Source organism: Polyodon spathula, chromosome 17 (assembly GCF_017654505.1).
Source record: "Polyodon spathula isolate WHYD16114869_AA chromosome 17, ASM1765450v1, whole genome shotgun sequence".
NCBI classification, from domain to species: domain Eukaryota; kingdom Metazoa; phylum Chordata; class Actinopteri; order Acipenseriformes; family Polyodontidae; genus Polyodon; species Polyodon spathula.
The window spans coordinates 35,679,866-35,692,183 of record NC_054550.1 but is presented as its reverse complement, the minus strand read 5'-3'; the positions used below and the strand labels follow the sequence as shown (position 1 = coordinate 35,692,183).

Genomic DNA, 12,318 nt, shown 5'->3' with positions numbered 1-12,318 from the left:
AGAGGAGAGAGAGAGAGAGGGATGAGAAGAGATAGAGACAGAGAGAGAGAGAGAGAGACAGAGAGGGATGAGAAGAGATAGAGAGAGAGAGAGGGAGAGAGAGAGACAGAGAGAGAGAGAGAGAGAGACCCAGAGTGAGAGAGAGGGAGAGAGACAGAGAGAGAGAGAGAGACAGAGAGGGATGAGAAGAGAGAGACAGAGAGGGAGAGAGAGAGACAGAGAGAGGTGAGAAGAGAGAGAGAGAGAGGGAGAGAGAGAGAGAGGGATGAGGGAGAGAGAGACAGAGGGAGAGAAGAGATAGAGAGAGGGAGAGAGAGAGACAGAGAGTGAGAGACAGAGAGAGACAGAGAGGGTGAGAAGGGATAGACAGAGAGGGAGAGAGAGAGACAGAGAGGGATGAGAAGAGACAGAGAGAGGGAGAGAGAGAAACAGAGGGATGAGAAAAGATACAGAGAGAAGGAGAGGGAGAGGAGAGAGGGAGAGACAGAGATGAGAAAGACAAATGCTGGCATTCCAGGAACCAGGAGCAGCCACGTGCTGTTAATCGCGATGGGAGCGCACTGTTAATCAGTACAGGTTCTTAGTTAACAGAGTGCATCAATCACTATCTTTAATGCGACATAACATTTACAATGCAACCCTGCACGTCCTGGTGCTTGCTCTGCACAGGTCTACAGTGCTGCATCTGCTTGGATCCCTATTTCCCAGGTTACTGACTACAAAAAACTGCTTCTGGAAAGACTCCCCAAGGCTGACTGTAGGGAAGCATATCAGTGTTACACAGGCTGGGATGCACGGAGTTTCTCTGAGGAGCTACTAGAACGAAGATTTCCTTTCGTTAAACGGGAAAAAGGTAAATGACATCTTTAACCGTTTCGTTCAGCTGGGAAGTTGACTCTCTCTCTATATATATATATATATATATATATATATATATATTATATTTTTTTTTCAGTTCTGAATGTGTTCCTTATTAGCATAATCTTGACTTTGTGTCAGCTTTATCTGCACTTTGACAAAGTTCCTTCAACATGCCGGGATAATGCTGCTTCGTGTATGCTAATCATACAGCACTTCAAACGCAGAAGAGCGGAGAGGGACCCGAGAGGCAGCTCTGCATCGCCCCCCCCGTTCCGGCTCAAACTGAAGCGACCTCCAGCACAGAGGGGGGGGGGGGGAGGTCTCCATGGTTACACAAAGTGCACTTTTTAAACACACACAATTCAAAGTATCCCGGGTCACTAAGGGTCCGTTCAAACTCTTGCCCTGCGATGTTTACGTTTTTGGAAGAAAATAAAAGTGGGGCAGAAGCATTTAAAGCGTTTAAAGAATCCGCGCCGGGTCTGTGTTTCACAGTCACCTCTCGACGTGTAAAATGACCGCGGGGCCTCTGAAAACGAGGCTGCCTTTGTTTATCGGATGTCAAGAAGTAAGAGTTTGTAAATGAAATAAGAGGTGATTAACTGTGCTCCGGTACCTGAGTCTCCGCCCGCCACGGATCGCTGCACCCCGGGCAGGTAAAGCGCCGTGATGCAGGCGAAAGAAGCGCAGGTGAACAGCCAAGCATCCCTTGAGCCCCCCGCCGCCGCCGCTGTGCCACTGCTCATTGCAACAGCGAAGAGGACGGAGCCAGGCAGCCAGCTGGTAAAGTCCAATTACTATACTCTAAATGTTATATATAGAAGGTGGTGGTTCTGCGCAAACAATGCCGTAACTCACACCCTATAAGTGTAGTTGCATTGTATTTTGTAATGAAACACTCGTAGTGTTACTTGCTGTACAGGCGACTCCTGCAGGTGCAGCTGGGGGCTCTCTGGAGGAATACAGACCCCGAGCAGTAAGGTGTTAGCGCTCGCTATCTGAAACACAGTTCTAGCGATGCACGATGAGACTGATCGCGGTTTGGATTGATCTCGTTATTTCGATTGATCGCGGTTTGGATTGATCTCGTTATTTCGATTGATCGCGGTTTGGATTGATCTCGTTATTTCGATTGATCGCGGTTTGGATTGATCTCGTTATTTCGATTGATCTCGTTATTTCGATTGATCGCGGTTTGGATTGATCTCGTTATTTCGATTGATCGCGGTTTGGATTGATCTCGTTATTTCGATTGATCGCGGTTTGGATTGATCTCGTTATTTCGATTGATCGCGGTTTGGATTGATCTCGTTATTTCGATTGATCTCGTTATTTCGATTGATCGCGGTTTGGATTGATCTCGTTATTTCGATTGATCGCGGTTTGGATTGATCTCGTTATTTCGATTGATCGCGGTTTGGATTGATCTCGTTATTTCGATTGATCGCGGTTTGGATTGATCTCGTTATTTCGATTGATCTCGTTATTTCGATTGATCGCGGTTTGGATTGATCTCGTTATTTCGATTGATCGCGGTTTGGATTGATCTCGTTATTTCGATTGATCGCGGTTTGGATTGATCTCGTTATTTCGATTGATCGCGGTTTGGATTGATCTCGTTATTTCGATTGATCGCGGTTTGGATTGATCTCGTTATTTCGATTGATCTCGTTATTTCTATTGATCATGTTCACTGCAGCGCAGCTGAATAACTGCGCAAACCTGTTAGGAAACACGGCGAGAAAATACATCAATTCCACTTCCGGGACTGGCTCTTCCATTCACATTCCAGGGAGCGGATTTCTAAATGTCTGCTGTTATGTCGTCTCGAGAAAATCCGATATAAAAATAAAGGATACCGCTGTTTTTTAATCTCTCTGTTTGTGATAACGTGTTTAGTGAATGTTCTTAGTTGTAGCGTGCATTTGGATGTAAATTATAGTGTCTGTGTGCGTCCGTCCGCCCCCCGGTTGGATGGCACATGGTATACCCACGGGTTTGCAGCCGCTTTCTGAATGCCGGCGCTCTCGGCTCAGTGCTGCCCCCTGCCTGCCAGCGGTGACGCCTCGCTGAGAGCCGCAGACCAGCACCAGCAGCAGGGCCTTGTTCTGCAACCATTACACCGTGGAACACCTCTGGTTTTTGGTTCCTGGGTAGTAAGGGTTATTTCCTAATTGCTTATGCCTCAAAAGTATAGAAAAAGGCTATTATTCCCCACAAACTTTGCTTTTGTGACCAGGACAGTGATATTTCAAAATATCACTATTTCCAATGGGAAAACGGGCAAATGTGTGTCTTTTCGTTCACATAAAGTCAGAAAAAAAACAACATATGAATCCAAAGTAACATGTATTTATACTAAAGTAATACAAAGATGACTAGTTTTTCGAGATTTACGATTATACTGTAAATACAGAAAAACTCCCACTAAATCTCGAAAAACTACTCGCTTCTAAATCTTTTGTAGTCATCTTTGTATTACTTTAGTATAAATACATGTTACTTTGGATTCATATGTTGTTTTTTTTCTGACTTTATGTGAACGAAAAGACACACATTTGCCCGTTTTCCCATTGGAAATAGTGATATTTTGAAATATCACTGTCCTGGTCACAAAAGCAAAGTTTGTGGGGAATAATAGCCATTTTCTATACTTTTGAGGCATAAGCAATTAGGAAATAACACTTACTACCCAGGAACAAAATTGTGTTACATAGTGTTATTACTCTGTGACATCTTTAAAAGCGACAGTGCAGCTGTTTAAGAGCTCATTCTCATCCCCTCTACCCCCTACATGAAGCTCAGCCCCCCCAGTCAATATAGGGGAACCCAAACGTGCAGGAATTCAAAGCTGGTGTTTAAAGTTGAAGACACACATTTCAAACACACTGTAACCAATACAAATTACTTTGAAACAATCCACTTCCAATTCCTGGTTGCTTCTGTTCGTTTATCTATCTGTTTTTCAACGTTTCGAAGCTGGTCTGTTGTTTTCAGCAGGAGTGATTATGTTTCTCCAGCACTTTCAAGAACTCTGAATGAAAGAGAAGTTTGAGCACAGCAACGACACTGATGTCAACATGCAGACTTTTAAAACTGGTGTATTCTGTTGAGTCATTTGTATAAATTACATTTTCCAGCAGAAAGACATTGTAAGTGAAAGCTCTCTCTTCACTGGCATTTTACAAGTGTTAAGCAGCCTCCTGGCTAGCTCTGTTGGTAGTGCAGATGTCTCTGATTCTCAGGTTCATATCGCACAATGTAATAAAGTGTTTCTCTGGCTAGCTCTGTTGGTAGAGCAGATGTTTCTGATTCCCCAGTTATTGCACAGCGAGGGGGTTTATTTGTGCCGGTCTGCATTAGCAGTCTCTCAATCCCTCCCGCTGATGCGCTCGGCACTCAGTAAATTAAGGGAGAGTTTTTATGTTAGTGCTGGGGCTTGTCCGAGGACAGGACTTACCCAAATGGATCAAAGCCGTGGTTTCCATATGGTGCGGGGCTATTAGCAAGCAGAGAGCAGTAAGTGCTGTGGCATTGCATTCATTATCTAGACTGAATGACCGCCTGTGCAGGACAAGGGAGAGGATGAGTGAGAGACAAGGGTGTGGGAGCCACTAACTCTGAACTGAATGCAGATTCAGAATCAATGGTAGCTCACCAGGATGCAGTGTTTAAGGGATGCAGAGTCTGTGGCACTCAGTCAAATTTCTCGGTGGGACACTTTTAGGATCTAGATAAGACGAGGGCTGGAAGTGTTACTGTATCTTATTGAGTCCGGGATGCAAACAAATAACCGCTTCTAATGAAAACGTGCAACACAGAGAGTGACTGGTGTCTCTTCAAACTCAAGCCACTGTATTGCAGTGTGGAATTACATTTCATTTGAATTATCATGCAGACTCCTAGAGCTGTGGAGTCTGTCTGTGATGCAGTTTCTTCCTAAGAGGCACAGGCAGGCTGTATCAGAGATCATTGCCGTTGTGTAAAGTCGGCATATTGGATTTGCCATTTGCCACACACAAGATCACACGTGCGTACAAGCTCACACAAGATCACACGTGCGTACAAGCACACACAAGATCACATGTGCATGTATGTACAAGCACACACAAGATCACACGTGCATACAAGGACATACAAGATCACACGTGCATGTATGTACAAGCACACACAAGATGACATGTGCACATGCATGCAAGCACACAGAAGAGAAAGAGCCTCACTGCTTCCATTGCAGCAGCCCTCCTTTCAAGTGGGAGCAATCAATCCACTCACTTCAACTGATCAAGATCGAATTCACACCACTCTGCAGTGACTCCAGAATTAAAGAAATGTGGCCCCTCTTCACACTGAGAATGTCACTGCAGAGGGGGGCAGAGAGAGGGAGATAAGAAGGGTGAGGAACAGGAAGGAGGGACAGGAGGATGAGCAAAGAGGTAGGGGAGGAGGAGGGGGATATGGGAAAGCCAGAAAATAGAGGGAAAATAGATGAGAGAGATCAAAAGATACAGGGAGTGAGGGAGAGGAAGAGAGAGGAAGAGAGAGAGAGAGAGAGTGAGGAGGAGGAAGAGAGAAAGAGAGTGAGGGGGAGGAAGAGAGAGGTAGTGGTACAGGCACTGAGCAAGAGGTTTTTATTATTATTCATTCCTGAGCAAAACAAAACAAATAGCAGCCCAGCTCAATGAACACTGTCCAGGTATTTACTATGAACAGGACTCCCCAGCTCAATGAACACTGTCCGGGTGTTTACTATGAACAGGACTCCCCAGCTCAATGAACACTGTCCAGGTGTTTACTATGAACAGGACTCCCCAGCTCAATGAACACTGTCCGGGTATTTACTATGAACAGGACTCCCCAGCTCAATGAACACTGTCCGGGTGTTTACTATGAACAGGACTCCCCAGCTCAATGAACACTGTCCGGGTGTTTACTATGAACAGGACTCCCCAGCTCAATGAACACTGTCCGGGTGTTTACTATGAACAGGACTCCCCAGCTCAATGAACACTGTCCGGGTGTTTACTATGAACAGGACTCCACCCACCTGCTCTGATCAGCGGATAGTTTCCTCTGAAGCGCTCTCAGGAACACGGCACAGGAGGAAGATGACAAGCTGGGAAACAAAAAGCTTTGGAGCCCAGTTTGGAGCATGTGAACGGAGCCAGAGATGGGCGAGACCCCCCCTTGGTGGGAAGCTCTTATGCCCTGTAAATACAGTACGATTAAGAGTTCAACGCACAGCTTATTAGAAGTAACACTGATACAATGTGATGGTTTAGAAATGATCTGAGCACAGCCAACAGCAGAGAATGGTACTGAACACATTTAATAGGAAATGAAAAAGGTAAGATTACATGCTAGCAACATCATGCTGATATAGGAGCAGTATTGAACTGAAGATGATCCCTTGCACACACGGGCACGCTCAGTCTCGCCCCAGGAAGTGTCTCTGGGTGTTTCATACAGGGCATTTAGGGTTCTTCAAGCAAGCTGAGAGAGGGGTACAGGCAGAATTATTCAAAATATATATAAATATTGGAGCAACACAAACTAGAACCATCTGAAGTGCGTCATTTAAATAAAGCAAGCTGGTCCCTGAGCTTTGATGATTCAGGGTAAACAAATAAGCTAAATACAGAATACACGTTTTTAATTTGATTGATGCGGATAGCAGCTGCCTGCACGAGAAGGCTGAGGGGCTGGAAGTGCAAGACGCGCTCAATTTAACGCAGAGCATGAAATCAAACGTATCGTTTAATATTCATAGCGCTCTGTGTCGAGCGTGTTTCTATAACCGCTCGAAACATCATCAATTACACCATGAAAAGGTATTATAAACTGCGAAGGACCCCGCTGCTGCTGAAATCAAGCAGAGGGGAGAGGGGGGAGGAATCAAACAGACTTCGAGACACCTTTCATGTCGCTGGCGAGCCCGGTTTGATATCGGACCAAAAACAAAACGGCGACCTCTGACACAAAACATTTCAAACTAAAAAGGGGCTAAGCGAAACTTCAGTAACCGCTGGGGATAATGAATAAGGCATTTTCAGGCGGCAAACAGTGACTAATTGTACAAGATAGATAAGTCTGTGAATTCATAACAAGCATCCAACGCTCGCCACGATCCCCCACCAGTATAATTTGCCGGAAGATTAAAATTACTGCCGAACTGACTGAATTAAAAAAAAAAAATTAAAAACACGAGGACAAGCATGCGATTGTTGTGTATGTGCGTGTTCTATTTTTTTTTTCATATATTTAAGAAAAAAACAACTATCTCTTATTTGCAGACTGTGATCTGCATATCATTCCCTCAGAAGCTTGCAGTGTGACGGAGGAAATCAGTGCGATTACACAGCGCGCCGCCCGCAGCCCGCAGACACCTGTGGCATCGCTCCAGCGGGGCCCCCAGCCCTGTTCACGGGGGTCAGATTGAGAAGTTAATCGATAGCAAAACAGCCGTCATCGGGCTTTAATTACTGCGCTGGCTCTCCTCTGCGCCCCTGCCAGGAACAGACAAGACGCCATCACCACTAGCAACCCTGCCTCGCCTCCGCAGAGACGCGCCTCGCTGCAGTAACCCCTCTCCACCTCCCTCTCACAGCATAATAGATCCTTGCGTCTACTTCTTTCATTCATGTTTCTACCTCATTTTGGGTTAGTGTGTGTGTGTGTATGTGTATATATATATATATATATAATATATATATATTATATATATATATATATATTACTTACTTTTATATACTTCAAATTCAACCAGTGGTGCATTTTTTCGTTGGCTTTACAAGCAAACGAAATTATCTTTTAATAGTAAATATATCTTCTGTGTATATATATATATATATATATATATATATATATATATATATATATATATCATGTGTGTGTGTGTGTGTGTGTTTATAATATAGGCCGATATAGGCGACATCGGACTGTACGCATTCGGGTCAAATGTATTTCCCAACAAAGCCTCTTCAAACCCTAACGATGCACGTTCACGTTGTGTTTTTTGGGAAACGCACGACTACAGAGACTGGACGCTGCCTCACGTTCATCGTGACAATCTTGAACTCAAAGCAGGCTGCTGTTGTCTGGTTGGAGAGAAGCAGACTCAAAGCAGGCTGCTGTTGTCTGGTTGGAGAGAAGCAGACTCAAAGCAGGCTGCTGTTGTCTGGTTGGAGAGAAGCAGACTCAAAGCAGGCTGCTGTTGTCTGGTTGGAGAGAAGCAGACTCAAAGCAGGCTGCTGTTATCTGGTTGGAGAGAAGCAGACTCAAAGCAGGCTGCTGTTGTCTGGTTGGAGAGAAGCAGACTCAAAGCAGGCTGCTGTTGTCTGGTTGGAGAGAAGCAGACTCAAAGCAGGCTGCTGTTGTCTGGTTGGAGAGAAGCAGACTCAAAGCAGGCTGCTGTTGTCTGGTTGGAGAGAAGCAGACTCAAAGCAGGCTGCTGTTGTCTGGTTGGAGAGAAGCAGACTCAAAGCAGGCTGCTGTTGTCTGGTTGGAGAGAAGCAGACTCAAAGCAGGCTGCTGTTGGGTTGGAGAGAAGCAGACTCAAAGCAGGCTGCTGTTGTCTGGTTGGAGAGAAGCAGACTCAAAGCAGGCTGCTGTTGTCTGGTTGGAGAGAAGCAGACTCAAAGCAGGCTGCTGTTGTCTGGTTGGAGAGAAGCAGACTCAAAGCAGGCTGCTGTTGTCTGGTTGGAGAGAAGCAGACTCAAAGCAGGCTGCTGTTGTCTGGTTGGAGAGAAGCAGACTCAAAGCAGGCTGCTGTTGTCTGGTTGGAGAGAAGCAGATATAAAATAATGTGAAAAAACCGCAGTTAGAGAAAAGAAGTCCTAAATGTTAACGCCTCCTCGCTTGCGCTTGAACCAGTAAGCAAAGTCATTATATCCATTTATATTATAGCCATTTATAAAGTTTATAAAGCTTTTATTATTATTTTTAATTGAACAGATTGCTACTGTGTTCGCTGCTTGCATATTCCACCCCAGAAAACTGTTACCTCCATTTCTAGTCACAATTGAGATGTGATGCGCGGGCTCCCTCTTGTGGTTATCAAGCAGAACAGCAACGAGGCAGACTCGAGAGGTTTCCATACTCGGACAACGTGAAAAAGCAGAACTTTTCAGCCCAACATTAAAACTGCTTTACCTGCAAATGTGCACCTAAAATGTACCCGCAGATTACTGGACCTCCCCGCCCACCATTAAAAACCCATCTCTTCCCGATACAAGCCTAATGAGAAGGGATTTATAAAGGAGTTCTAACAGTAACACGAAATAGAACACGGTTACAGGAGCAGTTCTGCAAAGCTGGGGCTGATTTTGTGACATGACATTAAACAAGTAGTGTCCCGTTTTCAGATGTGTTAGAAAAAATAATAATTTAAGTGTGATTAAATTGTCTTTAGAAAAAAAAATTAATATAAAAACAAGTAAGTTGAGTACGGGCTTTATAATTCAGTCTCCAGACTGTAGTACCGCTCACTGTCTCAAGAGGGAGCCAAAGTCTGTTCCGCACCAGATCCCCAGTACAGAACCATGAGCTGAAGCATTGCAGTACTGCACAATACCACTGGAGGGCACCATAGCTCCGTCAGTCTCACAGAACGAGCAAGGAAATATCATCTGATCTGCAGTACAGCAGATTGCCACAGGAGGATCATTTAGTACCTCTCAGTGTCACACAGGGGCGTTCCAGCCCCCACCTCTCTCTAAGCTCTCTGCGCTGCTCACTGTGGTTTCAGGATTCTCCCAGTGAAATCACAATCCTCAGCTGCTTCCCAGGCTGTCAGCTGTCTTTCCCTTCAGAGGAGCCGTGTGTGTGAGCCAGAGTTGAGAGGCTGTGCGTGAGAGAGCTGGGGGGGGCGGAAAGGCTTCTAGTGACTCTGACTAAGCAGCATGACTAGGTAACCCGTTCCACAACCTCATCACTATTTGTCTGAAGTGGTCTCCTCCCCTCTCTCCTAAGTTTATCTCCACTTGTTTTCCAGCTGTGTCCTCTGGTCCTGATTTCAGTGCTGCAGAAAAAAAATCTACTACAGCATTGATAAAAACTAGAGCCTCACTGTAATCAATAGAGATCCTTCACACAAGAGCTTCGCTCTAATCAATAGAGATCCTTCACACGAGCCTCACTCTGTAATCATTACAGATCCTTCACACAAGAGCTGTTTATCTTGAATTATGTTCATTTGTGAAGCTCATCTAGCCATACCCGCAGTGTGACTCTCGTGTTACAACTACAGCTTCCTGGGTGTAGCATCGTAGATTCATTGTTTTCCCACATTTAACTCTCCAGCACACTGTCAGTCTGTCCCTGTCTCTCCCTCTCTGGAAGCAGCCACACATGAATGCAGGTTTGGTTTGTTTTTTATTTAGTAAAGTAAAGTAAGCTTTTTGATGTGCACCAGCACTCATACAGAGGTTAAAATAAAACCAGCTTCAGAGCTCCTGGACAGAGGCATGATCAGGACAGCAAAAAAACAACCCCCCGCTCGAACGAGAGCAAGCACGCTGGAGCAGAGCCCCTGAATCAGAGCGAGCACGCTGGAGCAGAGCCCTTGAACGAAAGCAAGCACGCTGGAGCAGAGCCCTTGAACGAAAGCAAGCACGCTGGAGCAGAGCCCTTGAATCAGAGCAAGCACGCTGGAGCAGAGCCCCTGAATCAGAGCAAGCACGCTGGAGCAGAGCCCCTGAGAGCAAGCACGCTGGAGCAGAGCCCCTGAATCAGAGCACGCTGGAGCAGAGCCCCAGCTGGAGCAGAGCCCCTTGAACGAGAGCAAGCACGCTGGAGCAGAGCCCCTGAACCAGAGCAAGCACGCTGAACCCCTGAGAGCAAGCACGCTGGAGCAGAGCCCTTGAACGAAAGCAAGCACGCTGGAGCAGAGCCCTTGAACGAAAGCAAGCACGCTGGAGCAGAGCCCTTGAACGAAAGCAAGCACGCTGGAGCAGAGCCCTTGAATGAGTGTTTGAGCCACTGCTGGTCTCACTGTGAGCTGAAACAGTCAGTCCCCCGACCCCCACACCAGGACAGCCACGTTTCGCTCAGTCAAATCTGAAAAGCAACTTGTGTAATTAGATAGAGGAGGAGATTCCCCAGCAGGCATGGAGAGTCCAGTACTGGTGTGCTGACCCCCACCCCTCTGGAGTGAAGGGTTTCCCACAGCAGCAGCACAAAGCAGTCTTAGTGACTTCACAGCCACCCCATACACAAGCTATCTATCCATACACACCCACACAGGCGCACATGAGACAATATATTAAACATCATTTAAAATTATAAAACTGTACAAGGGCATCAGTGTAGTAAAATACTTTAGAAGAATCAGTCCAGAGAAATTTTTAAACAATTAAGAAATTTCTTGTTTGTAAACCCTCCCTGTCCCACTACTGTGCCCTGCCCCCCTCCTCCGTGAAATATTAATGTGCTCCCGTAAAAATGACCCTCGTTCCCAGGGACATGGAAACTGATTTTAATAAATGATAATGCAATAACACACTCTGAAGCACCCTGCATGTCCAGTAGAGGGCACAGTGCTCAAGATTGGGCTATAGGCTGGTGCCCAACACTGGTCCTGAGGGCTGCTTTAACCAGAAGTCCAGCCTTCAGTTGCCTTGTTTTTCATTGGCTTCACTGGGATGCAGGCGAGTTGAGCATTACAAAGAAAGCAGACTGCCTCACACAGAAGCAGCTCAGGGGTGTTGGGTTACAGTTTATACAGGAGACGTTTCTCTCATTCTATCGGTTTCCAGGTCCCGGGTGGGTTTAGTCTGTCCCAGCCTCCCCAAACTCAAACCCAAACTCAAACCCATAGCTGAAAAACCCACTCAATGTGAGGTGACGCCACGTTGCTAATTACAGCTGGACACACTGGCTGCAAGGGCTACAATTTTGTTTTTGCCGTTTAGGCAACATCCAATCTGCCCCTTGAATTTTAAAGAGTGGAGAGGGTGGGGGTCTCTTGCGATTAGTTCAGTGAAAAATTCATGAATCCCACCCCCCCGTTCTGTATAAGATAGCAAATCTCAAACAGATTAAACGACAAAACAATCTGAAGATCCTATTTGCTACCAAGTTGTATCAACAACTCAGATCTGCCGCATGTTCATCCAAGATAATACAAAATAATAAAAAAAAAAAAAAAAAAAAAACTCTGACCGGCTACATCAGGATAATAACAACAAAAGCAACCAAAAAGTGTGCCAGGCCGTGAGAAGGGCTGCTTCGTAACCAGCACCGTAGCAACTGACATCACCCTGATCACCCCCCTCCCCACAGAATAAACATGATCAGGAGGAGCTGCAGCGTCACAGCACTGCACCCCCCCCCCCTCCCCACAGAATAAACATGATCAGGAGGAGCTGCAGCGTCACAGCACTGCACCCCCCCCTCCCCCCCCCACAGTATAAACATGATCAGGAGGAGCTGGAGCGTCACAGCACTGCACCCCCCCCT

General features: G+C 45.9%; 1 protein-coding gene across 2 annotated transcripts in view; it reads right to left on the bottom strand.

Annotated features, from left to right (window-relative positions):
• The window catches only part of tmem260 (transmembrane protein 260), a 28,765-nt gene extending 26,131 nt beyond the window's left edge, over window positions 1-2,634 (bottom strand). For both annotated transcript variants that reach the window (XM_041276387.1, XM_041276389.1), the window contains exon 1: window positions 1,478-2,634. In XM_041276387.1, the coding sequence (XP_041132321.1) occupies window positions 1,478-1,607 (130 nt within the window). In that variant the 5' untranslated portion in view covers window positions 1,608-2,634. The remainder of the gene's footprint in view (window positions 1-1,477) is intronic.
• Window positions 2,635-12,318: the final 9,684 nt, after the last annotated feature.